Source organism: Podarcis liolepis (assembly GCF_965112155.1).
Source record: "Podarcis liolepis genome assembly, chromosome: 8".
Taxonomy (NCBI): domain Eukaryota; kingdom Metazoa; phylum Chordata; class Lepidosauria; order Squamata; family Lacertidae; genus Podarcis; species Podarcis liolepis.
This window is the reverse complement of record NC_139560.1, coordinates 80,771,811-80,796,637: the sequence shown is the minus strand read 5'-3', so window position 1 is coordinate 80,796,637 and position 24,827 is coordinate 80,771,811. Positions and strand designations below refer to the sequence as shown.

At 44.8% G+C, this 24,827-nt stretch overlaps 1 protein-coding gene and 1 long non-coding RNA gene across 5 annotated transcripts in view; one reads left to right on the top strand and one right to left on the bottom strand.

The window, feature by feature from the left end:
- The window catches only part of DNAH5 (dynein axonemal heavy chain 5), a 183,438-nt gene that overhangs the window by 124,030 nt on the left and 34,581 nt on the right, over positions 1 to 24,827 (top strand). For all 4 annotated transcript variants that reach the window (XM_083518904.1, XM_083518905.1, XM_083518907.1 and 1 more), the window contains 13 exons: positions 349 to 479; positions 1,947 to 2,100; positions 4,021 to 4,288; positions 8,166 to 8,397; positions 9,748 to 9,862; positions 10,070 to 10,246; positions 10,422 to 10,625; positions 12,853 to 13,032; positions 15,406 to 15,543; positions 16,308 to 16,443; positions 19,403 to 19,719; positions 20,529 to 20,684; positions 21,697 to 21,879. In XM_083518904.1, coding sequence (XP_083375030.1) covers positions 349 to 479; positions 1,947 to 2,100; positions 4,021 to 4,288; positions 8,166 to 8,397; positions 9,748 to 9,862; positions 10,070 to 10,246; positions 10,422 to 10,625; positions 12,853 to 13,032; positions 15,406 to 15,543; positions 16,308 to 16,443; positions 19,403 to 19,719; positions 20,529 to 20,684; positions 21,697 to 21,879 — 2,391 coding nt within the window. The remainder of the gene's footprint in view (positions 1 to 348; positions 480 to 1,946; positions 2,101 to 4,020; positions 4,289 to 8,165; positions 8,398 to 9,747; positions 9,863 to 10,069; positions 10,247 to 10,421; positions 10,626 to 12,852; positions 13,033 to 15,405; positions 15,544 to 16,307; positions 16,444 to 19,402; positions 19,720 to 20,528; positions 20,685 to 21,696; positions 21,880 to 24,827) is intronic.
- LOC310714488 lies at positions 409 to 19,620 on the bottom strand. Its single transcript, XR_014529832.1, has 3 exons — positions 19,539 to 19,620; positions 17,630 to 17,847; positions 409 to 484 (listed from the first exon to the last, which is right to left on the bottom strand). It is a non-coding gene; the product is annotated as an uncharacterized lncRNA (long non-coding RNA).

Below are 24,827 nucleotides of genomic sequence, written 5' to 3'. Positions count from 1 at the left end.
GGCGGCAAAATGTATTGAACAGCTCTGGAGATTAGGTTTATGGGTCAAGGCAAGGCCTCTGGGATCTGCAATTGCAGGATAATAATAATAATAATAATAATAATAATAATAATAATAATAATAATAATAATAATAATATATTATTTATACCCCGCCCATCTGGCTGGGTTTCCCCAGCCACTCTGGGCGGCTTCCAACAGAATATTAAAATACAATAATCTATTAAACATTAAAAGCTTCCCTAAACAGGGCCACCTTCAGATGTCTTCTAAAACCATCGCCGGAGCCTGATTAGTACCTTGTGATTAGAACTATGTACCTCACCATCAATGTTGTGGTGTATTGCAGATCTCTCGAGTCATTCGCACTCCTCGTGGAAATGCTCTGCTTGTCGGAGTTGGAGGGTCTGGAAAGCAGAGCTTGACTAAGCTGGCATCATTCATAGCTGGCTACGATATGTTCCAGATCACACTAACAAGGTAGGCTGTCGAACAAAATCGTGGTTTGAACATTTAGAATGAAAGAGCATGCATTTGGCTCATACAGAACTTGTTCTCCCTGGCATAGGTCTTGATCAGATCTTCCTTTTTTAAAAAGAAAGAAAGAAAAAAGTTTGATGCGAAGAAAGATGCCATGCCTGTTCAGGATATCAACTAAAGTTTTAACTTGTAAAAATCAAAACAAGGATACACAACCAATTACTAGTTGGGAAGAAAACTCTTTGTGTGCTAGTTCTCATGTTTAAAACATCTTTCTGGAAGAACAAGAACTCTGAGAAGAATATAATAATAATAATAATAATAATAATAATAATAATAATAATAATAATAATTGTTATTATTGTTATTATTGTTATTATTATTATTGTTGTTATTATTATTATTATTATTATTATTATTATTTATTTATTTATACCCTGCCCATCTGGCTGGGTTTCCCCAGCCACTCTGGGTGGCTTCCAGCAAAACACTAAAATACAATAACCTATTAAACATTAAAAGCTTCCCTAAACAGGGCTGCCTTCAGATGTCTTCTAAAAGTTTGGTAGTTATTTTTCTCTCTGACATCTGGTGGGAGGGCGTTCCACAGGGCGGGTGCCACTACCGAGAAGGCCCTCTGCCTGGTTCCCTGTAACTTGGCTTCTCGCAGTGTGGGAACCACCAGAAGGCCCTCAGTGCTGGACCTCAGTGTCCGGGCAGAACAATGGGGGTGGAGACGCTCCTTCAGGTATACTGGGCTGAGGCCGTTTAGGGCTTTAAAGGTCAGCACAACATTTTGAATTGTGGTTGGAAATGTACTGGGCTCATGTTCATCAATCTGAAAAATGACAGGTGCCCCAACCCCTTTTCTCAGAAAGTCCTACCCCCCCCCACATTGAGAGAGAGAGAGAGAGAGAGAGAGAGAGAGAGAGAGAGAGAGAGAGATTTTATACCACTTTTTTCTAACAAAGGTTTGTGATGTTTCTTAATGAATCTAAAGGTTTACCGAGGTATGCATGCATGAGGCCTGCTCGTATGACAAAGGTTTCCAGCGAAGCAAATTCCTTCTTTCCCCCTCAACTGTCCGCAGCAGACAGCAAGATGACTAACCTAGTTTTTGACAGGTGATGATGTGGAACAGAAAATCCAGTTGACTCACAAGTCATGCACATTTAACTTGTGAAATCACAGCTTTACACACTTGGCCTGTTCTGCACACTTGGGATTCTGCACATTCTTACCAAGGAAGAGATTCAACTGAGCTGAATGGCACTTACCGTACTTCTGAGTGAAGAGGCATAGGATTGTATTGTGTAGCTCAAAAAATAACAGCCAATAAAAGAAGAATAAACTTGGCCAAAAAAAAAGCCATGTTTGCTGGGATGCTCCTCTCCTTGCATGGATTTTTCCATTGGCACAGCCAGGGAGCTTCACTTACCAATGCCCTTGTTTTTTCCCTTTCCAAAGGTCTTATAACACATCCAACCTAATGGAAGATTTGAAGCATCTGTATAGGACTGCTGGACAGCAAGGAAAAGGCATCAGCTTCATCTTTACAGATAATGAGATAAAAGACGAGGCTTTCTTGGAGTACATGAACAATGTCCTGTCTTCCGGAGAGGTACAATGTTGTTGTTGTTGTTTAGTCGTTTAGTCGTGTCCGACTCTTCGTGACCCCATGAACCGGAGCATGCCAGGCACTCCTGTTTTCCACTGCCTCCTGCAGTTTACTCAAACTCATTCTGGTAGCTTCAAGAACACTATCCAACCATCTCGTCCTCTGACGTCTCCTTCTCCTTGTGCCCTCCATCTTTCCCAACATCAGGGTCTTTTCCAGGGAGTCTTCTCTTCTCATGAGGTGGCCAAAGAATTGGAGCCTCAGCTTCAGGGTCTGTCCTTTCAGTGAGCACTCAGGGCTGATTTCCTTCAGAATGGATAGGTTTCATCTTCTTGCAGTCCATGGGACTCTCAAGAGTCTCCTCCAGCACCATAATTCAAAAGCATCAATTCTTCGGCGATCAGCCTTCTTTATGGTCCAGCTCTCACTTCCATACATCACTACTGGGAAAACCATGGCTTTAAGTATACGGACCTTTGTTGGCAAGGTGACGTCTCTACTTCTCAAGATGCTGTCTAGGCCTGTCATTGCCCTTCTCCCAAGAAGCAGGCGTCTTTTAATTTCGTGGCTGCTGTCACCATCTGCAGCGACCATGGAGCCCAAGAAAGTAAAATCTCTCACTGCCTCCATTTCTTCCCCTTCTGTTTGCCAGGAGGTGATGGGACCAGTGGCCATGATCTTAGTTTTTTTGATGTTGAGCTTCAAACCATATTTTGCGCTCTCCTCTTTCACCCTTATTAAAAGGTTCTTTAATTCCTCCTCACTTTCTGCCATCAAGGTTGTGTCATCTGCATATCTGATGTTGTTGATATTTCTTCCAGCAATCTTAATTCCAGCTAGGGAGTACGATATTCTTCCCCAAATCCACACACCCCTGCTGCTTTTTCGTTAGTTGCTCCTTCCTTCTGCCCTTGGTGACCAAACAGCCAAGAATGGGACTTGCAGAGGGAATGCTTCCGAATGATAGTGGGATTAGATGCTTTGCTTAAAGTTAGGGCAAGATGGCAGATTAACCCATTAAGAAGCTTTCATATGTACACATACGAGGAAATCATCTCCGCTGAGCACAATGGTACCTACTTCTGAGTAAAAGTGCAAAGCTGTAAAGCTTTAGGCAGTTAATTAGGGGGATGCAGTTTTAATCAGTGGGAGCAAATCCTAATTGGTGGGACACACACATTTGTTTGTTGATGATATTTTGGTTCTTAGAATCCTAGAACTGTAGAGTTGGAAAGGGACTCTTAGAATCATCTAGTCCAAGCCTCTGAAATGCAGGAATGTGCAGCTGTCACGTATAGGGACCTGCAACCTTGACATTATCAGCACCATGATCTAACCAGCTGATCTGTTAGTGTGTTGAAATAACAGCAAGTGAAAAATAAAATTAAAGGTGGCATTCGAACCATTAGTACTCTGTCTCCAGTATCTCAGAAAGCTACCTCTGTTGATTTTTTTTGGCAATATATGAATTAATTACTGATCAGTTAAAAATCAGATGCATAATGAGCTGAAAGTTCCATAATCTTCTAGTACAGTGGTGCCTCGCAAGACGAAAAGAATCTGTTCTGTGATTCTCTCCGTCTAGCGGTTTTTTCGTTTTGCGAAGCAAGCCCATTGACGGATTAGCGGATTAGCGCTATTAGCGCTATTAGCAGCTTTTAGCGGCTTATCTGCTGATCGGATCAGCTGATAAGCGGCTTAGCGGCTTAGAAAAAGGGGGGGGGAACCAGCAGGAACTCGCAAGACATTGTCGTCTTGCGAAGCAAGCCCATAGGAAATTCGTTTTGCGAAGCACCTCCAAAACGGAAAACTCTTTTGTCTAGCGGGTTTTCCATCTTGCGAGGCATTCGTCTTGCGGGGCACCACTGTAGTTGGCTGTAATTGAAATACACCAGTATTAAAAATATATATTTTCACCTAAAGGTTTCCAACTTGTTTGCCCGTGATGAAATAGATGAAATCATTGGTGATCTCATACCTGTTATGAAGAAGGAGCACCCACGCCGGCCTCCGACCAACGAGAACTTGTATGATTATTTCATGACTCGCGTGCGTCAGAACCTGCACGTAGTTCTTTGCTTTTCACCAGTGGGTGAAAAATTCCGGAACCGAGCTCTGAAGTTCCCTGCGCTGATTTCTGGTTGCACTATAGACTGGTTCAGCCGCTGGCCGAAAGACGCTCTGGTTGCAGGTGAGTATTAATGAACTATGTTGTTGTAGCCGATTTGCTGTAGATCAGATGCAATGGATCAGAGGATGAGTAAACTCCCAATGTTGTAGTCCAACTCCCGTCAGCCCCAGAAAGCATGGCCAATGGTCAGGGATGATAGGAGCTATAGTTCAAAATGTCCAGAGGGCTGCAGGTTTGCCATCTCTGCAATAGATGATAGGTAATGACTTCAGCGGGACGCGGGTGGCGCTGTGGGTTAAACCACAGAGCCTAGGACTTGCCGATCAGAAGGTCGGCGGTTCGAATCCCCATGATGGGGTGAGCTCCCGTTGCTCAGTCCCTGCTCCTGCCAACCTAGCAGTTCGAAAGCACCTCAAAGTGCAAGTAGATAAATAGGTACCACTCCGGCAGGAAGGTAAATGACGTTTCCGTGTGCTGCTCTGATTCGCCAGAAGCGGCTTAGTCATGCTGGCCACATGACCCGGAAGCTGTACGCCGGCTCCCTTGGCCTGTAAAGCAAGATGAGCGCCGCAACCCCAGAGTCGGCTATGACTGGACCTAATGGTCAGGGGTCCCTTTACCTTTACCTAATGACTTCAGCAGTAGAAGGATTGTGCCTGTAGCAAATTGAACTCACTTTGGATCTGGTTCTCCTCCTGGAAATGAGGTTGGAACCTCCTTGGTGGCATCATTTTTGAAAAATCGTGCCAAAATTTGATAGGATACCAAGGAACTTCTCTCACTGCATATAAAAAGTTGATTATGTCAGCATTTGTCCTCAAACCCATCTGAACAATATATTTAAAAGTTGATATTTTTACATAGCTCACTAGGTTCTGGAAATGTTTGGGATGATTCAATGTGTCCTTAAAACACCTTTTCTAAGAATCCTCTAAGTAATCCTGCATAAACTGCTGCCTTTAATATTTTATTTAAGTATCCCAGTAGGTTTCTTGGCACAATTCAAAGTGTGATTTAAAGCCCTAAATCAGGGGTAGGCAACCTAAGGCCTGGGGGCCGGATGCAGCCCAATTGCCTTCTCAGTCCGGCCTGCAGACAGTCTGGGAATCAGCGTGTTTTTACATGAGTAGAATGTGTCCTTTTATTTAAAATGCATCTCTGGGTTATTTGTGGGGCATAGGAAATCGTTCACCCCCCCCAAATAAAATATAGTCCAGCCCACCACATGGTCTGAGGGACGGTGGACCGGCCCAGGGCTGAAAACAGTTGCTGACCCCTGCCCTAAATGGCCTCAGCCCAGTAAACCTGAAGGAGTGTCTCCACCCCCATCATTCAGCCCAGACACTTAGGTCCAGCTCCGAGGGCCTTCTGGCAGTTCCCTCACTGTGAGAAGCAAGGTTACAGGGAACCTGGCAGAGGGCATTCTCAGTAGTGGCGCCTGCCCTGTGGAGCTCCCTCCCATCAGGCGTCAAGGAAATAATGACTTTTAGTCAGATGACTTTTAGAAGACACCTGAAGTCAGCCCTGTTTAAGGAAGCTTTTAATATTTGATGACTTATAGTATTTTAATATTTTGCTGGAAGCTGCCCTTAGTGGCTGGGGAAACCCAGCCAGATGGGTGGGGTATGTATGTATGTATGTATAAATAAATAAATAAATAATATATATTATTTATTAAAATGTGAGAGGGCAGTCTGCATATTAGTGAATGAGAGAGCATTTATAAAACCTATTGCACATTTTAGTTTCTTTCTTAAAAGAAGTGCCTTGATATGAGAATGACCGCTCCCCGCTTAAAATGGGGGGCGCCCTTTGCGTGGACGTGTGCAGCCCCTAGATCTGGAGCGGCCCCAACAGCATAGGCTTGGCTTTGCCTTCCCTCAGGTGGGATACCTGGAGGTCTCCACCTACCTCAGTCAGTTGTCCAATCCCACCTGGGGGAAGCGTTGCCAAGGAGACCAGGCCAGGTAGGGGAGGGATTACCTGCCCACACAATAGAGGGAGGATCTTACCTAGGAATCCTCACTTGGCTCCAGAGCTTCTCCCACCCTACCCACCCTCAGTTAAGGTCTTATTTTGCAGGTTAACTTTTCTTCACAGGTATGCGGGCGCTGCTACGTTAAGGTCGCTGTTAAAGGGCCGGAAAGGAATTTCCCTGCATTGGCAGGTTTCGCCTTTCCCGTAGCAAAACGTCACAACTTTGGCGGTATCAGGCCTTGGGCGGAATCCTTTTGTCCATCTTCCTCTTGCAGCGGCGATACCAGGGTTCCCCGTTAAAGGGGTTTTCTGAAGGGAGGCTTTGGCCGTACACCGAAAGGTCATCATTGCCCTCTCCTGCGGCGGCGGCGTTACGGGGGTGGCCATCTCTGCTTGAACATATGTTCTCCAGAGCCGGCCCATCCCCCCCCCACTGGATAACCCTGATGCTCCCTAGGTCCCCGGCTGGGGACTGGGGAGGGAGAACGCCCAATGCCTGAGCCAAGGTCTACCCACATTTGAAATTTAATAAAATTGTGGCCAATTTAATCCCATAGCACGTTGTGTTGAGTCGTTATTCACATGACGGGGGGACCGTGCAGGATCTGGGGACTCTGCCTGTCCACGCAAATGCAAATGCCAGAAATAACGAATCCCACTTACCTGTTCTCTCGGCACAGGGATTCCTAATCCCATCAAGACAAGAATACCAGCATAACTACCCAATAATTACAAAAAGAGGATTACCCAGCAGTGAAAAGAGATAAGCGCTAAGATGATTTCACTTCTGGGAGGATAACCAGAGAGGCCTGTGACATGCACATTTTAAAAAGCCAGAAATAAGAACTTATAAAATTGAAAATCTGCAACAAGCAAGCATTGCCCAAACAAGTGCAGCAATTAAAAATTGTGATTTCTGTGGGCACACTGTTCAGTTATTTGGAGTGGCATGGCTGTCATTGGCTTAAAATTATTGATGTTGCAAAATTGCACGTATATCGTATCCGTGAATTACTGCTGGTGGGAAATCAGAAACGCATTGTAGTGCCTGAGCAAAAGTATGCCTTGTGAGGAAACAGAGGCTTGCATGTTGGGCCCAGCTCTCATGAGGCCGGGAATGACAGTTGACAAGGAGAGGAGAGATCCAAGAGAGTAGGGATGCAAGGGATCAATCTAGGATAACTTTCAGGATTAACCAGGTTGGAGGAAGAGGAGGAGTTGGCTTGGTTATCCATGTCTTCTTCACAGTTCATTTCTGGAGCGAGCTCAATGGTGGCTGAAGTGAAATTAAGGGGGAAGCCCCTGAGGTAATTTCTCTGTAGCATTAAACCTATAAATCAGGGGTAGGAGAGTCAGTGTGGTATAGTGGTTAAGAGCAGTGGACTTATAATCTGGTGAACCGGGTTCACGTCCCCGCTCCTCCACATGCAGCTGCTGGGTGACCTTGGGCTAGTCACACTTCTCTGAAGTCTCTCAGTCTCACTCACCTCACAGAGTGTTTGTTGTGGGGGAGGAAGGGAAAGGAGATTGTTAGCTGCTTTGAGACTCCTTAGGGTAGTGATAAAGCGGGATATCAAATCCAAACTCCTCCTCCTCTTCTTTTTCTTCTTCTTCATCATCATCTTCTTCATCTACACTTGGTCCTTTGAACTTTCTCCAGGCCACTCCCCACTGTTTTCTCACTCTGAGCATTTTTTGGGTGCCTGAAATGTTTTCGTGAACTCTGATAATGCTTCTTGCTTGTCAAGATGGGGGATTCAGAGGGGAATGAGAGTGCCTTTACAAGCTGGCCTACAGTCGAAAGGTAACGTTAACCTTTGTTTTTGCCTTTGGTCCCTTTCCTTGTGAGCATCCGACCCTAAATGTCTGCCTGGAAGTGAATGTGGCTCAAAAACGTTCCACATCTCTGAGGTTTCTTCTGTACATAAACAAAGGAAATTCTTTTCCTTTCCCCTTCCAGTGTCTGAACATTTCTTGTCCTCCTACGAAGTTGACTGCACCGACGAGATCAAAAGTGAGATGGTGCAGTGCATGGGCTCCTTCCAGGATGGAGTTGCCGAGAAGTGTGTTGACTACTTCCAGAGATACCGCCGGTCTACACACGTGACCCCCAAATCTTATCTGTCTTTTATTCAGGGGTATAAAGCGATATACAAGGAGAAGCACGCTGAAGTGCAAACGTTGGCCAACAGGTGAAGAGTTTGCTTCGATATTTCCCCCTTCATTTATTCTTCTCTAAATATTTTTACACGTTAGCCAGTATTCTCAGTATGACTTCTCGTTGGACTACTCTGAATTCTCACATTCGGGGCCAAACCAGAGAGTCAGGTGAAATGTACCTAAGAGTGTACATGGTTTGACTGACTGTGCATTGCTCTGGGTGTCTTCGAGATGAAATATTGTAAATGTCAATAATAGTTACATTCGGCCACAGTTGCTATATGTTGCAGTGTTAATGTGTGTTAGCGGCGATGGGGCTGAATTGGTGAGTAATGCCATACATTGCATGTCAAGGTCCACAAGCCACCCCTCAAATAACTCACAACTCACACATAATTTTTGTTTAAGGTTTTTGGCATAATTTTGGCCACAACTTTATTAAAATACATAGCTCTGAGTGGTTGCTTAGGCATTGGTTAAGACTATCTGTCACCCCCGCCTGGGGACAGAACTGACATCCGAACTCCGTCGAATGCCAGTAAGGGAAAACAATATTGGAGAGCAAAGGAGCTGAGTCATAGGCCCTCAGCGCTCACCCGTATGCTTCCTGGGCCTTGCCGGCCCTAGCCCCTCTCCAGGGATTTGGACGAAATCGTGGCAAGCCCCTGGATTCCTTTAACGGAATTCCCGTCCGCAGCAGCATTGGAGGGGCAGGCACAGCCAATCCTTACCCCTCCTCCAACCAATTGATAACCAATGCCTAACCGCCAACCTTACAAGTTGTAACAATTTGCTACGCAGTAGGCAAAAACCAAATGGCCCAGCCAATCGGCCAGATGGACAAAATTCCTACCAGGCCCCTGCCCCAATGGCAGACGACCCCATGACAGGCATAGCAAGGTCAAGCAAAATCTCCAAACTGAGGGCGGGTGGGCGGGTGATCCGGCTCATGCAGTGAGCTGCGTTCTGAGAATTTAAACCATTCGGTCCCTCCCACCAAATTTGCAACAAGTAAATTCCCCCAGCAACACAGCCAACCAATTAAATGCCAGGGTGATATTTTATCACCCTACCTAGCAATAGAGGGGTGTCTCAGCGGACCCCACCGCAACCCGTGCTCTCATTTAAGGAGAACATGCTTTGTCAAAGAAAGGTGGTTTGTGTCTCTGCCTTCCACCCCTTGGTGAGCTGCTAACAGATGCATTAGTTGAAAAAAGATATATCATAAATACTTTGTTTTCAAGAACTGTGAAATTTGATTGAGACTTCTGATCAGTTCACCTAAGCCAGGTTTGAAAGATCCTGGTACTTGCGCCTTTTGGGGACTTCGATCCTGCTGGAATTTTTGTGTTTGTTTTTATTTGATGTACGTTAAAATACAGGATGAATACTGGACTGGAGAAGCTGAAGGAGGCCTCCGAATCAGTAGCTGCTCTGAGCAAAGAGCTGGAAGCCAAAGAGAAAGAGCTGCAGGTTGCCAATGAAAAAGCCGATATGGTAAGGCCAGCTTTGATTTTCATGCTTTAGTGGAAAGAAAGGCCCCTACAAAGAGGAGTCATGGGGATCTTGTTGCTTGTTTATTGAAAAATGGGGGGGGGGACCCTTAAAGAAAATTGAATAATTTGCCCAGGAAACATTTCTACTGTAATAGCAAAGATCTCTTACGTTTGCTTTCTTTCTGTTGGCGTTTGGTTTCCTCAATAGGTGTTAAAAGAAGTCACTGTAAAAGCGCAGGCTGCTGAAAAGGTGAAGGGGGAAGTACAGAAAGTGAAAGACAAAGCCCAGGCTATTGTCGACAGCATTTCGGCAGACAAGGGTATCGCTGAGGAAAAACTAGAGGCCGCCAAGCCTGCCTTAGAAGAGGCTGAGGCTGCTTTGCAGGTTAGTGCAGGACAAATGGAAAGTGTTAGCTCTTTGTGATAAAATGGATGCCTTACACAAGACTTGAAGATAAATCTTCACTTGTCAGGAAAAGATCTGTCAGTGAGGATTCAATGATAGATGGTTCAGATGTCAAACTGCACCTCCTAATTCTGTGCTGTTTTCAATACCCCAGACTATCAAGCCTGCAGACATTGCCACTGTCCGTACTTTGGGTCGACCACCTCATCTTATCATGCGCATCATGGATTGTGTGTTGCTGCTGTTCCAGAGGAGGGTAAACGCTGTCAAAATTGACCAGGAGAAAAACTGCACCTTTCCCTCCTGGCAGGAGTCTTTGAAGCTGATGACAGCAGGGAACTTCTTACAGAACCTGCAGGTGTGTCAAAAGCCTTGATGCGATCAGAACCAGAGACAGTGCGTGTGGGCCTGATGCATCAGAACAAAACATATTCAGCGAATTTTTGAAGACCAAACACTATATATCTTCTTTTTCTTCTTTGGTGATCACTCGTAGCCGAGTAAGATTGTCTTCCATAAACACAGTTTTAACAATGAGTCCGTAAGTGACTGTGGAGGCCAATTCTGGATCCACATGTCCTTCCACAGTGGGGACATAGGCTTACGGGTTGGAGTTGATCATGGTGAGGGTTTGCCAAGTGTGCCTTCCTCCTAGCACGTTTCTCCCTTGCGTCCTGAGTTCGAGTATCTTCAAAGCCCATGACACCTTTGGTAAAGGCTGTTCTCCAACTGGAGCGCTCACAGGCCAGTGTTTCCCAGTTGTCAGTGTTTATACTACATTTTTTTAAAGATTTGCCTTGAGACAACTGGAAGACAAATCTAGCCTCCCAAAGAATTTCCCATCTGTCCCTCAGCAGAATACCTTCTCCCAAACCTATTTAAAGCATTTTTACCTGCTTCTCAGGTCTAAAAAAGAGCCACACATCTGTAAATCACCTGATGTTGCATGATGTTGGGGCATGCTGTCAGCTGATTGGTGCTTTACATTGAGCCTGGCTATGTTCATTGGTAGATGCTGTTCGAAAACAAACTGAACCAACAAATGGGCAGCTACAAATGGACAATTTCAAAGGGTCTCACTGTCACCGCCAATCAGCTGATTTGTGCTGTCAGCTAGCTCTGCTTGCCAAGGAACTATCAGAAGACACTTTCAGCTCTTGATTGTTTCCAACCATAGAGATCCCTCAGCACTGAGGTGTATGTGTGTTAGCGACATGGAATTTTATGCATATATGTGCCCACTTTAGCATGCCACAATCTCATGTGAAAGGACTGTTGCATTCCCAGTAAATGCCCGGAGGATTTTTGCCCCCAATTAATTCCTCCAGAAGTACTGTTAAAAACTAGGGGCCTGATTAAGATTCATGAAAACAAACAATCCCCAGTTCCAGGACTGACCACGGTTTATTAAATTGGAATTCCCCTGAAGACCGTATATGTGGAAAATTAAATAGCCCAGGTTTTATTAACGCAGACAGTAATGTTACCGAAATAGTAGCTTGCGTTGACATAAAACAAGGTGTAAAATTCAGATTACAAAGGTGTAAAATTCAAGAACTTAAGATGCAATGCAGAACAGGAGTAATTGTATTGCAAGTGCAATAAAAGGAAACAGCCTTAGGATGATTCAGGAGGCCAATTAGACACTTGGCCGAAATGGAAAACTGTGTTTACAAGAACAGCATGGACTTGCTAGGGAAGAAAGGAGATACGAAGGCATCACACAGGGTAATTCAATGGAGGTTTGGCAGGAGAAAAACAGGACCTAGGACTGATTTAGAAGTAGCAACACTCTTGTGCGTAGGTATTTATAGGATTATTCAAATCACCGTCTACATCACACTAAAAGAAGTGATGAACTTAGTGATTGCTAAATTAGGATTTCTCCTCCCAGCAATTACAAAAGCATGACCTTAAGGAGGATATGTTATTGACGGTACGTAGAATTTAAATAAAAAGTACACAGGGGGAGGGACGCAGGTGGCACTGTGGGTTAAACCACAGAGCCTAGGACTTGCCAATCAGAAGGTCGGTGGTTCGAATCCCCGTGACGGGGTGAGCTCCCGTTGCTCAGTCCCTGCTCCTGCCAACCTAGCAGTTCAAAAGCATGTCAAAGTGCTGGTAGATAAATAGGTACCGCTCCGGCGGGAAGGTAAACGGCGTTTCCGTGTGCTGCTCTGGTTCGCTAGAAGCGGCTTAGTCATGCTGGCCACATGACCCGGAAGCTGTACGCCGGCTCCCTCAGACAATAAAGCGAGATGAGCGCCGCAACCCCAAAGTCGGCCACGACTGGACCCAATGGTCAGGGGTCCCTTTACCTTTTACACAGAGCCTATTTAGCAAAACAGTTTCACAAGATGATGATATGATGAATGAGGCATATTTGGCACAGCTTTTAAAATAGCCTTTAGTGACCCTTGAGATACTGTTCTAAAGTCAATAGAGAGTCACCTAAGGTTTGCATCTCTGTTACTGTTTGCCTTTCTTAGTGTGAGCACGCTTCAAGATTAATTTAGGATGGTGAAAGTACACTTCATTTTGGGTGAGTCAGTGGAGCTAAACTATCTTTTCCGTGATATCTCTAGCAATTTCCAAAAGATACAATAAACGAAGAAGTGGTGGAGCTCTTGAGCCCTTACTTTGAAATGTCAGACTACAATATTGAGACAGCTAGGAGGGTTTGTGGAAACGTGGCTGGCATTTGCTCATGGACCAAAGCGATGGCTGCTTTCTTTGCAATCAACAAGGAAGTTCTGCCTTTAAAGGTAAGCGCAAATAAACAGGGCAAAGCTGAAATTGGAGTGAAACCAAATCACCTGATGCATATGGTCTTGGGACATGAAGTGCAAGAAGCTAATTATTTGTCCTGATCTTCTGAGAGTCTTTCTTTCTTTCTTTCTTTCTTTCTTTCTTTCTTTCTTTCTTTCTTTCTTTCTTTCTTTCTTTCTTTCTTTCTTTCCCTTCCTTCCTTCCTTCCTTCCTTCCTTCCTTCCTTCCTTCCTTCCTTCCTTCCTTTTAGGCTAGATGTACACGAGTTCTAGGGTTGCAGAATGAACTGTGCCACTCCCCACCCCCAATTCATATACCGTATTTTTTGCTCTATAGGACGCACTTCCCCCCTCCAAAAATTAAGGGGAAATGTGTGTGCATCTTAAAGAGCGAATGCAGGCTGCATGGCTAAGCCCAAAGCCAGAACAGGGAGACGAAGTGCTGCGCAGCACTCTGTCTCGCTGTTCTATCTTGGGGTTAGCTGCAGAGGCTACAAAGGCTGTCCCCAAAGCCAGAACAGGGAGATGGAGTGCTCCGTCTTGCTATTCTAGCTTGAGGATGGCTGCGCAAAGCCTCCGCAGGGCAGCGGGGTGCCTTCACCCTGCTGCCTTGTGGAGGCTACAAGCGCTGTCCCTGAAGCCTGAAGCCTGAAGCCTTTGGAGTGCAGTGGGAACTCGTGCTGCGTTCCAAAGGCTTTGGGTCAGCGAAAGGAACCCAAAGCCTTTGGAGTGCAGTGCGAGGTCCCGCTGCGCTCCAAAGGCTTCAGGGATCTTTGAGGCTGGCGGTGGGGGAAAGCAGCGCTTCCCCCCACGCCAGCCCCACAAGCTTGGGGGGCAGCGGCAAGGCTGCGCACAGCCTTTGCGCTGTTCCCCGACCTGCTCTTTGGGGCTGGCGGTGGGGGAAAGCAGCGCTTCCCCCCGCCAGCCCCAAAGAGCAGGTTGAAAGGAACCCAAAGGCTCTGGAGCCCAGCGGGAACTCCCGCCATGTTCCAGAGGCTTCGGGTTGCCTTCACTGAAGCCTGGAGAGCGAGAGGGGTCAGTGCGCAGCGACCCCTTTCACTCTCCAGGCTTCAAAGGTAACCGCCTGAAGCCTCTGGAGCACAGCAGTAACTCCCACTGCGCTCCGGAGGCTTTAGGTGAATGCACCTTGTTTTAGAGGGGGAGAACAAGAAAAAAATTTTCCCCCTCTTCTCCCCCTTCTATGGTCCTATAGAGCGAAAAATACGGTACCTCTTAATCACAGTCGTCTCTACAGAGGAGACCTGATGCAAGGAGGTTAAAACAAGTTTAAAGCATAAAATCAGAATTCACTTTAAAAGCCTGCTGGAATAACAAAAAGTCATCAGTAAGCACCGGACGTTCAAGGGGTGGGGGGGGGGAGGGGCTGTCTGACCTCAACTGGGAGTTCAGCAGGATTGGGCCCACAGTAATGAGCACACACAGCTCCTTGTGGATATGAGCTGTGCATCTACACCATGGGGGTACGACCACCAAACAGAGACTCTCCTGAAGACCTCAGTGATTAATTAGAGATATAAAGGACTGGGCAGTTCCTGACGTATCCAGGACCAAATTATTATGTTTCTACAAATTACTAATACTATGCTGAACATGGGCTGGTAATGCAAGTTTCTGAGCACCAGAGCATTTTCTACCAGTTGGAGCCTCTGGATGAGGCTCAAGGGTGCTCTTGGTCTTTGGGAAGGATTGCACATTTTTAAATGTTCCTCTACATATATACTTTTTAAAGCAAACCCTCTTTGCGAAAAGTAGAAACTAGCACAGCAGAGAGAATGTTTGGATCAGGCACCCCCAAACTCAGCCCTCCAGCTGTTTTGGGACTACAATTCCCATCATCCCTGACCACTGGTCCTGTTAGCTAGGCATGATGGGAGTTGTAGTCCCAAAACAGCTGGGGGGCTGAGTTTGAGGAAGCCTGGTTTGGATGGAGCCTTCCTGATGTGCTGCATTTTGATTCGTAAGGAGTTGTTTGTTGCATTTATTCCAAAGGGGAGAATGAAAAATCTGCCTCCTGCAGTCTGTTAAATGTGTAGGTCTGCTTACAGTCTCTTTTCGAAACAGCGTGGCCTTTCAGTATCATTAATACTGTAATCTGTAATACTGCATCAAATTTATTACCACTCCATTAAACATTCATTTATCAATGGCTACACTTACCACATGCAGTCAGTTTTATGCTTTTTTAAAAAAGAGCTTCGCCTGTTTTTCATTCATATAAATAAATAAATAAATAAATAAATATATATATATATATATATATATATATATATATATATATATATATGGTAAGGGATACAATCCTGCTTAGCAATTTATGGCAGTTGTTCTCTGTGAATGGGTGTATTCTAGGCTAACCTGGCAGTACAAGAGAACCGTCTGGCCACCGCCATGTTGGATCTCCAAAAAGCTCAAGCTGAGTTGGACGCCAAACAAACTGAGCTAGATATCGTGCAGGCTGAGTATGAGAAGGCGATGAGAGAGAAACAGGTACGTCACTCTGCCCGGGAGGCGTTTCACAGAGACAAGCATTTATTTTTATTATATTTTTCAAGTTTATACATTTCACTAATTTTATACATTTCACTAATTTTACAGTCATTTTGACATTTCAGAACTTGACATCCTTCCCCCTCTTTCTGCGGTTCCAGGCATACCACCTTGTTTTTATAGATTTTATCTGAGGCACTCCTGAGAGCATATTTGACTGAAGAGTGCAAAAAAAATGCTCTAAATAAATAAATCTGGGCACCCAGGCCTATCCTTGTGTGAAGTCCGGATTCAAAGTACTGTGGCTAGAAACTCTGAAATTTATTTTTTTGCTAGAACTCCAATGGCAATTAAATTCTGCATCCCAAGTATCTGTAGGAAGTAAATCCCGATGCAGAAAGAGCCAGTGTGGTGTAATGGTTAGAGTGTTGGACTATGACCTGGGGAGAGCAGGGTTCAAATCTCCACTCAGCTGTGAAGCTCAATGGGCCATTCGCCATCTCTTAGCCTAACCTGCTTCACAGGGTTGTTGTGAGAATGAAATGGGGAGGGGGAAAACTCTGTACCCCACCTTGAGATCCATGGAAGATCAAGGTGATATATAAATGTAATAAATAAATGTGTGTGAACTACAGTATAGGCTGCTTATATAAATGGGAAGCGAATCATCTACAAAATACCATGCGCCATAAAACTGTTGCAGATGGAATTTGGGTCAAGCTGTTTTCTCTACTTAGGCATGCTAATATATTTGCTTTGGGCAGACATTGCTCGAGGATGCAGAACGCTGCAGGCACAAAATGCAGACGGCCTCTAGTCTTATCAGCGGGCTAGCCGGAGAGAAGGAGAGATGGACTGATCAAAGTAAAGAATTTGCTGCGCAAACGAAGAGGCTCGTGGGTAAGGAGAATGCACTGCCATTTCTTTTCTTCTTCTTTTTGAAATATTTTTTATTCATTATGGAGAGCCAGTGTGGTGTAGTGGTTAAGAGCGGTAGTCTCATAATCTGGTGAACCAGGTTCGCATCCCCACTCCTCCACATGCAGTTGCTGGGTGACCTTGGGCCAGTCACACTTCTCTGAAGTCTCTCAGCCCCACTCACCTCCCAGAGTGTTTGTTGTAGGTGAGGAAGGGAAAGGAGATTGTTAGCCGCTTTGAGACTCCTGATAAAGCGGGATATCAAATCCAAAACTCTTCATTTTTGCCATTAACAAATATCATCACAAATAAATCATAATCATATACACATAAATGTAAAAAGGTAAAGGACCCCTGGACGGTTAAGTCCTGTCAAAGGCGACTATGGGGTGTGGTGCTCATCTTGCTTTCAGGTTGAGGGAACCAGTGTTTGTCCACAGACAGCTTTCCAAGTCATGTGGCCAGCATGACTAAACCACTTCTGGCACAACAGGACACCGTAACGGAAACCAGAATGCATGGAAATGCTGCTTACCTTCCCACAGCAGCGGTACCTATTTATCTACTTGCACTGCCATGCTTTTGAACTGCTAGGTTGGCAGGAGCTGTGACAGAGCAATGGAAACTTGCCCCGCCATGGGGATTCGAACAGCCGACCTTCTGATTGGCAAGCCCAAGAGGCTCAGTGGTTTAGACCACAGCACCACCTGCATCCCTATATGCGCACGCACACACACACACACACACACACACACACACACACACACACATGTCCCTATATACACAAAGGAATCTCTGAATTCCTGGGCTTCCCTCCACCCTTCCATGGTTTCCATCGTTATTCTTTTCCAACTGCATCTTATAATGTTATCCAAATTTCCTTAATACTTAATTCTCACCATAGTTCTAGCTGCATTGTAAGTGTTTTTTTTAGGATCCTGCCACTGTTTTTAATTGTTTGTTTGTTGTTGTTTAGTCGTTTAGTCGTGTCCAACTCTTTGTGACCCCATGGACCAGAGCACACCAGGCACTCCTGTCTTCCACTGCCTCCTGCAGTTTGGTCAAACTCATGCTGGTAGCTTCATGAACACTATCCAACCATCTCGTCCTTTGTCATCCCCTTCTCCTTCTCCTTTAATTGTTTACAGCGTTCTTTTAAGTAACTTACAATTTCCCCCCATTCTTCATTAAATTTGTTCTCTTCTTGATGTCTGATCTTCCCAGTCCTTTTCGCCATGTTGGCGTAGCCCATCATCTTTAGCAGCCAATCTTCTCTTGTAGGTACTTTATCTTTCTTCCATCTTTGGGCAAGGAGCATCCATGCAACTGTCGCAGAGTACATAAACAGTCTCTTCTGCTCCTTTGGTATTTCTGGACCTAGAATTCCTAATAAAAAAGGCTTTTGATTTTTGTACAAAAGTAGTTTTAAACATTCCCCCCACCCCAACTCATTATAAATCATTTCCCAGTATGCGTTTGTCATCTTGCACGTCTACCACATGCGGTGAATGCACTGACATTTCAGCCCTCTGTAAAATTGTCAGTCGCAATGGCTATGTTTCATCAACTGCGGACTGCAAGAACTTGTGTTATTGTCTAGCTGGGGACATTTTCAATGCCTTGGTTAAAAGCTATTGGGAGCTTTGTGGTAACCTTGAATAGATGAGAGCTCTGGTTGCCTAAAGCTACCTTTATGTTCAAGTTTGCTTGAGCCTATGAAAGATCACATCACAATACATTTCGTAGCCCTCTTAGGTGTCACAGGACTCAGTAATAAAAGCAACAAACAGGCTAATGCAGCCAGTTTTCTGAATGCACTGTTTTATTTTAATTTTTGAAGGCATACTTCCTTTGGATAAGCTGCGACTGACAGCAATGGGAGAGCAACAGTTCATCAGTGTTGACCCACTCCCATAGGCGGCAGTTAGGGATGGAAAGACCTGCCAATTTTGGTTCTCCATTTCTCACTTTTCCAATATTAAATTCAGTTCTTCCAAATATTTCCAAATATTAAATTCAGATTTTCACAGCAATTTGCTGGGGGTGGGTGGGGGCTCATGAAAATTCATCAGCATTTGGGTGTGAATTTCTCCTAATAAGCACATTTTTGTGCCCTGTTTGGATGAATGTTCCCATTACTGGACTCTGCTTCCTTGGAGGTTTTTAAATAGAGGCTGGATGGCCATCTGTCATGCAGGCTTCAGTTCAGATTCCTGTATTGCAGAGGGTTGGGCTAGATGACCCTTAGGTCCTTTCCAACTCTACAATGATTCTGTGATTTTTGCAAGCAGATTTTCCTAATATAATGCATTTTTATATGTTATTTTCACCTATGTATTTAATTTTTATACACACTTTCCCCATTCATATGTATTTTTGTCACCATTGTTTGGTTGGGAAATTGCATTGCAAAATTCAGATATGTGTGAATTTTGAAAGATGCCTGTATTTCCGTCCTCATACTGCTTCAAAAAGTGCAACTTTGAGAGACTGCAACGAGCGCACACTGACCTCCCACACTAGTATTTCAGAGGGCCCTTCAACCTTTCAGAACAGCTTTCCAGGGGGATCTGCAAAAACTAGCTCCCCTCTTTTTCCCGCTCATGAAAATTCTGGATCCAACATTCTAAGACATTAGGTCTTGTTTCTGTATTCCGAGAGCATGTTTGCAATGAGAATATAACATCTGTACTGGCCATAATGCTTATTCTCATTACAAATGCCTCTTATGTGCTTTCTGTTCTGCATGAACAGTGATCAGATATTCACATAAATTGAGTGAGAGAGGCCCATTAAATCTTAGGTTTTTTTGCTTCTCGCTTCTTAGAGATATTTGTGTTTGTATTCACTGCAAGCACATGCAATTTGCTCAACAGTGCTTTGATATTGCTCCTTCAGCATTTATCAAATGTGATCTCTTTCTCTGTGTATATTAATTTAGGGGATGTGCTGCTTGCCACAGCCTTTCTGTCCTATTCCGGTCCTTTTAACCAAGAGTTCCGAAATCTGTTGTTAACCGGTTGGCAAAAAGAAATGAAAACCAGAAAAATCCCATTTGGAAACAATCTGAATCTCACAGAGATGTTGATAGATGCCCCCACGGTCAGCGAATGGAACCTTCAAGGGTTGCCAAATGATGACCTGTCTATACAAAACGGCATCATAGTCACAAAAGCAGCTCGTTATCCTCTGCTGATTGACCCGCAGACTCAAGGCAAGATCTGGATTAAAAACAAGGAAACCAGGAATGAACTTCAGGTAAACCAGATTCCATTTTGCTTATATTCCTGCTCATTTGTAAAGGCATTCTAGTCAGCAGTGATGAAAATGCGACCCGTAGCATACACCACATATTCCAAAATAACATTTTAATAAAGAACGTATGGGTACTAAAAACGAATTTGGGTGCATTTTGTAAATAATCAGTATTGGGATAGAAGACCAACTCCCTTTCTGTATATAACTTAGATACAGCATGAAGCAGAGTGCCTCACATAATAATAATAATAATAATAATAATAATAATAATAATAATAATAATAATTGTACCACACCCATCTGACTGGGTTGCCCCAGGCACTCTGGGCCGTTTCCAGCATATACAAAAACATAGCATCAAACATTAAAAACTTCCCTGTCTTCAGCTGTCTTCTAAAGGTTGTATAGTTGTTTATTTTCTTGACATCTGATGGGAGGGCATTCCACAGGGGGGACGTGACTACAGAGAAGCCCTCTGCCTAGTTCCCTGTAACTTGGCTTCTCACAGTGAGGGAACCGCCAGAAGGCCCTCGGAGCTGGACCTCAGTGTCCAGGCTGAATGACGGTGGTGGAGTTGCTCCTTCAGGTGTATGGGTCTGAAGCTGTTTAGGGCTTTGAAGGACAGCACCAACACTTTGAATTGGGCTTGGGGTGGCATTGGCTCCCTTCTTCAGACCACTGTGCATGATCCCGCTCAGCACGAAACAATAGCTCACACAGTCAAGGGGAGCATAGGACAGAGGAGAGAGTTGGTTTTCCCCCTGGTGAACAAGCAGCTTAATAGATGATCAGAATGCTTCTCTTTTCAGATCACCTCTCTGAATCACAAGTATTTTAGAAACCACTTGGAGGATAGCCTGTCTCTTGGAAGGCCACTGTTAATTGAAGATGTTGGCGAAGAACTGGATCCAGCTTTGGACAATGTACTGGAAAGAAACTTCATCAAAACAGGCTCTACATACAAGGTGAGGGAAGTAAAAATGTTCTTGAAACTTACTGTCTGCTGCATTAACAAAGGTGTAATTGCTTACATGGCAACTGTTTGAAATACCAAGTGTTGCTTTACTAAAGTAAAACAGTTGCGTGTCGAGACCCCGCAGCCACCCCCTTGTTGGGAAATAACTCACACAAGGACACAGATATTATGTTATTGGGCAAATTTAGGGCACAACTTTATTGAATTACAGAACATGAGCGGTATTGGCTTAGGCATTGATTGGACCCGACTATATCTGACTCCTGCCCGCTGCGCAGGAAGTCCAGCATGGGTAAGCCACCGGTAGGGGGAGCCCTGTCAATGTGAACCAACTCAAGCTCCTCCTGGTGTTCCCGTCGGGGTCGTGTCAAGGCCCTAGCCCCCAACCCGGCTTCGGACAAGATCAACACCCCTGGATTCCTTTAACGGAAAACCCTTAAGCATGGAGGGGCAGGTGATGGCCACACCTCCCCCCCACAAGGTCAAACAATGCCCAACTGCAACCCTAACAAAGTTGTGATGATTGCTACGAGGTAGGCGAAAACCAAGTGGCCGGTGCCAATTTGCCAAGTGGAAAAATTCCTACCAGGCCCCTCGGACAACCAAGGCGACAAACTGACGTCCATAGCAAGGTCATTGCCTAACCTGCAAAATAGGGAGAGAGGGTGGGTGATTGAGGAAGTGAGCCAAAGAGGAAGTTCTCTGGCTCACTCCTCGGTTTAAACTGGCCCGGCCACCCCCCCGGCCAGTGGATTGGCTGGCCGGGCTCTGACGTGGTCGGGATCCCCCAGGCAACGGGGGACAAAGTCCCCTGCCCCCGGTGGGGAGTGGGTGGCCACACGGTCCACTGCAACTCCTCCCCACTGGGAAGTGGAGCGGATTAACAGAAGCTAGGTGTTGTATCCTAAATAACAATCCAATGCTTGAAAGAGTACTACAATAAAGTTTTTTGGGGGGGCTTCTAATTCTCTTCTACTCCCATCATTGCTTTTGTTAATTAGGTAAAAGTTGGGGATAAAGAAATGGATGTAATGAATGGCTTCAGACTTTATATTACCACCAAACTCCCGAATCCAGCATATACCCCCGAGATTAGTGCTCGTACCTCCATTATCGATTTTACTGTCACTATGAAGGGTCTAGAAGACCAGCTTCTAGGGAGAGTCATTCTAACAGAAAAACAGGTAAGTGAGAAAGAATCTCTGACAATTCTGGAACTATCATTTGTACTGAGTTGTGTTGCTGTTTACTGTGGTAATCCCCCCCCCCCCATTTTCTAACATTGGAATGATGGGCTTCACAGCTTTCTGAGATGCAGTGGGGACCAGACAAAACAACCCATTGTTACCCATTGTTGTCTTTTTAATTGTATATATTGCTTGTATTATGTTGCTATGGCGTTGGCTAATGCGAATAAAGTTTTATCTATCTAAAACAACACTCCAGTAAAATAAGCGAGATACTTGAAGCAGAATCAACATGGTTCAGCAATGTTTTCTCTCTCAGACATCTCCTCTGCTTTCCCACCTACTATTTCTGTTTTTTTTAATATATATTTTTAAAAAACCTTTTTACATTGCATATGGATGTATGAATCTGCGTGAGTCATGCCCATTGTCCATTTTGACCGATAGGTGGCACTTCAGGGCCCTTTTCCCATCCCTCCAACCTGAGGTTCTTTAACTGATGATGCTCTTGGAGTTCATAGTCTACGTGCAGCTTGGCAAGTGAGCAATTAGTGTTTTGACTACAGGCTAGGGAGACAAGAGCACGGGAGAAATTTGCCTGGAGATAAGAGGGCCTAGTAGCAGCTCGGTAATTGTCTGAGGTCTCTTATATAGTCAGCATGGCCTATGGCATTGTTTGGCTAGTTAGGAGTAACCTGGAGTGGTTGGAGAGCGAGAAAGTTCGTGTCTGTATATAGTAACTTGTATATAGCTTGTGAGTTTACTGTCGTATATAATAAACTACAAAACCAGTCGTCAGCTTTGTTCCTGACTGAGCAGTCTCGATCGTTGCCTAGGAAAAACTGCACCACTCTACTAAGTTGTGCATCATAGAAGAAGTTCAGAGGTGAAGAAACTGGTCCTAGTTGCATGCGAAAGGACTTCAGAAAGTGCCCACAGGCTTCGGAGTTTTAACAGATGCCATGGGACTTTATTGGGGACATTCTGTGTGTAAGACATATTCAAAGCATACTATCTACAGCTGAGTGATCATTCCTTGCCCTAAAGGCTGCCTTGACCCTGGGATTGCACCTGATAAGGTTTGAAGAAGAATGGCCACCACAAGCATTTCCCTTTTGCATATTTCAAAATCTCATCCATCTTTCTTTATTAACCTTGAGAGGTTAAAGCCACACCAACTCTTCATCCCTAAACCTGTTTAACCACTACAGGACACAGTTTTTCCACAAACTTCAGAGTGGGACATTGGTAGCCTCATCCTAGAACTAGGTTTCCCAAGAAGCAGGGAGTAATGATGACCATGTTGGTATTTTACAAGCTTTCCAGTATCACAATGTACCGTATTTTTCGCCCTATAGGACGCACCGTCCCATAAGGCGCACCTAGTTTTTTTTGGGGGGGGAAATAAAGGGGGGAAATTATTCCCCCCCCAGGTGCGGGGCTGGGGTGGGGGAAGCCCGAGCTTCCCCCGACCCCAGCCCCCAAACAGACAGCTCTCTGCAAGCCGTGGGAGCCCAGCGCTGGCTCCCACTGCTTGCTGAGAGGTCCGCGAAGCCTGGACGTGCTGAGCTCAGCGAGGGCAGGCTTCAGCATGCAGGCAACTCTCCGCAAGCAGTGGGAGCCCAGCACCGGGCTCCCGCTGCTTGCTGAGAGGTGCGCGAAGCCTGGAGAGCGAGAGGGGTCGGTGCGCACCAACCCTTCTCGCTCTCCAGGCTTCAGCGAAAGCTTGCATTCGCCCCATAGGACGCACACACATTTCCCCTTCATTTTTGGAGGGGAAAAAGTGCGTCCTATAGGGTGAAAAATATGGTATAAGGAAAAGAATGGTCTTCTTTCTGGCTGTGTACCAGACACTCTGTTGGTTCTGACATAACAGCCAAACCATGGTTTAGCTGTTGGGCTTGAGCCCTCCCATGTGACTTCCTGGTTCAGGCAACCATTGTACCTGAGTTGACAAACCATGGTTTGTGCTTGCCCTACAAACCATAGTGACATAAGATAGCACGCATTGACCTCCCCATGCCCCCCATTAATGGTTTTAACTGTTGTTGACTTGTGGCAATCAACTCATTAAAAAATTGCTTCATTGAGGCTTTGCTGAAGAGTGTATCAGTTTTGGAAATTTGTGTAATGGGCTACATCTGTGCTTCCAGTTTTAATACTTTCCTTAAGTGTCTCGATTAGCAGGTTATGTTACGCAGTGGCGTGTAACATGTCTACATTAAAATGAGATTGTCTTGCACAATGATGTTTGGAGTATAGTACTAGAATGGCTATATATATATATATATTATGTTGCATGTGAAAATTACTGCTGTTGTCCATAAAAAAAAGAAAAGAAAACCTTGTAGGCATGAGATCGCGTGCTAGAATGTTGCAATTACACCTGTTTGTATTCTGGGGACGTCTTCCCTCTGCAACCTTTTCATCTTGAAATGGAAACTAATTAAAACAAATGAAATGAGCAAATGTTCCCTCATTTCTTTCTGGATTACCTTTTCATCCTTTGCTTCAAAGGTATTTGCATTTTTAATGTTCAGATTTCCTATCACGGCTTGTCCAAAGAAAACTCATAATTCTCATAAATTACTTTCACAATCCCCAATTACATTTCCTTTTGTTTCTGCAGATTGTACATGCCATAGGTCTGTCTTCCATGCAGGAAGATTTTTTAGCTCGTTATGGTCAAGTCACATCCTGCAGAATGAAGCCCACTTTTGAATTAGATGCAAATTAACTTTTTGATGGCACTAACAATGGGAAATTAATCATTCCTGTCTGTGCAACAGTTGGATCTATTGTAGTGTTTTATCCAAGCATAAATATTATGTAGCATAACAGGTTGCTTGTAAGATCAGTCATTGCAGTGTGGCTGGGAAAACTCCGGAATTTTTTCCATGGTGTTTTGACATGACGGCTGCCACACCATCTAGTTTGGCTACCTA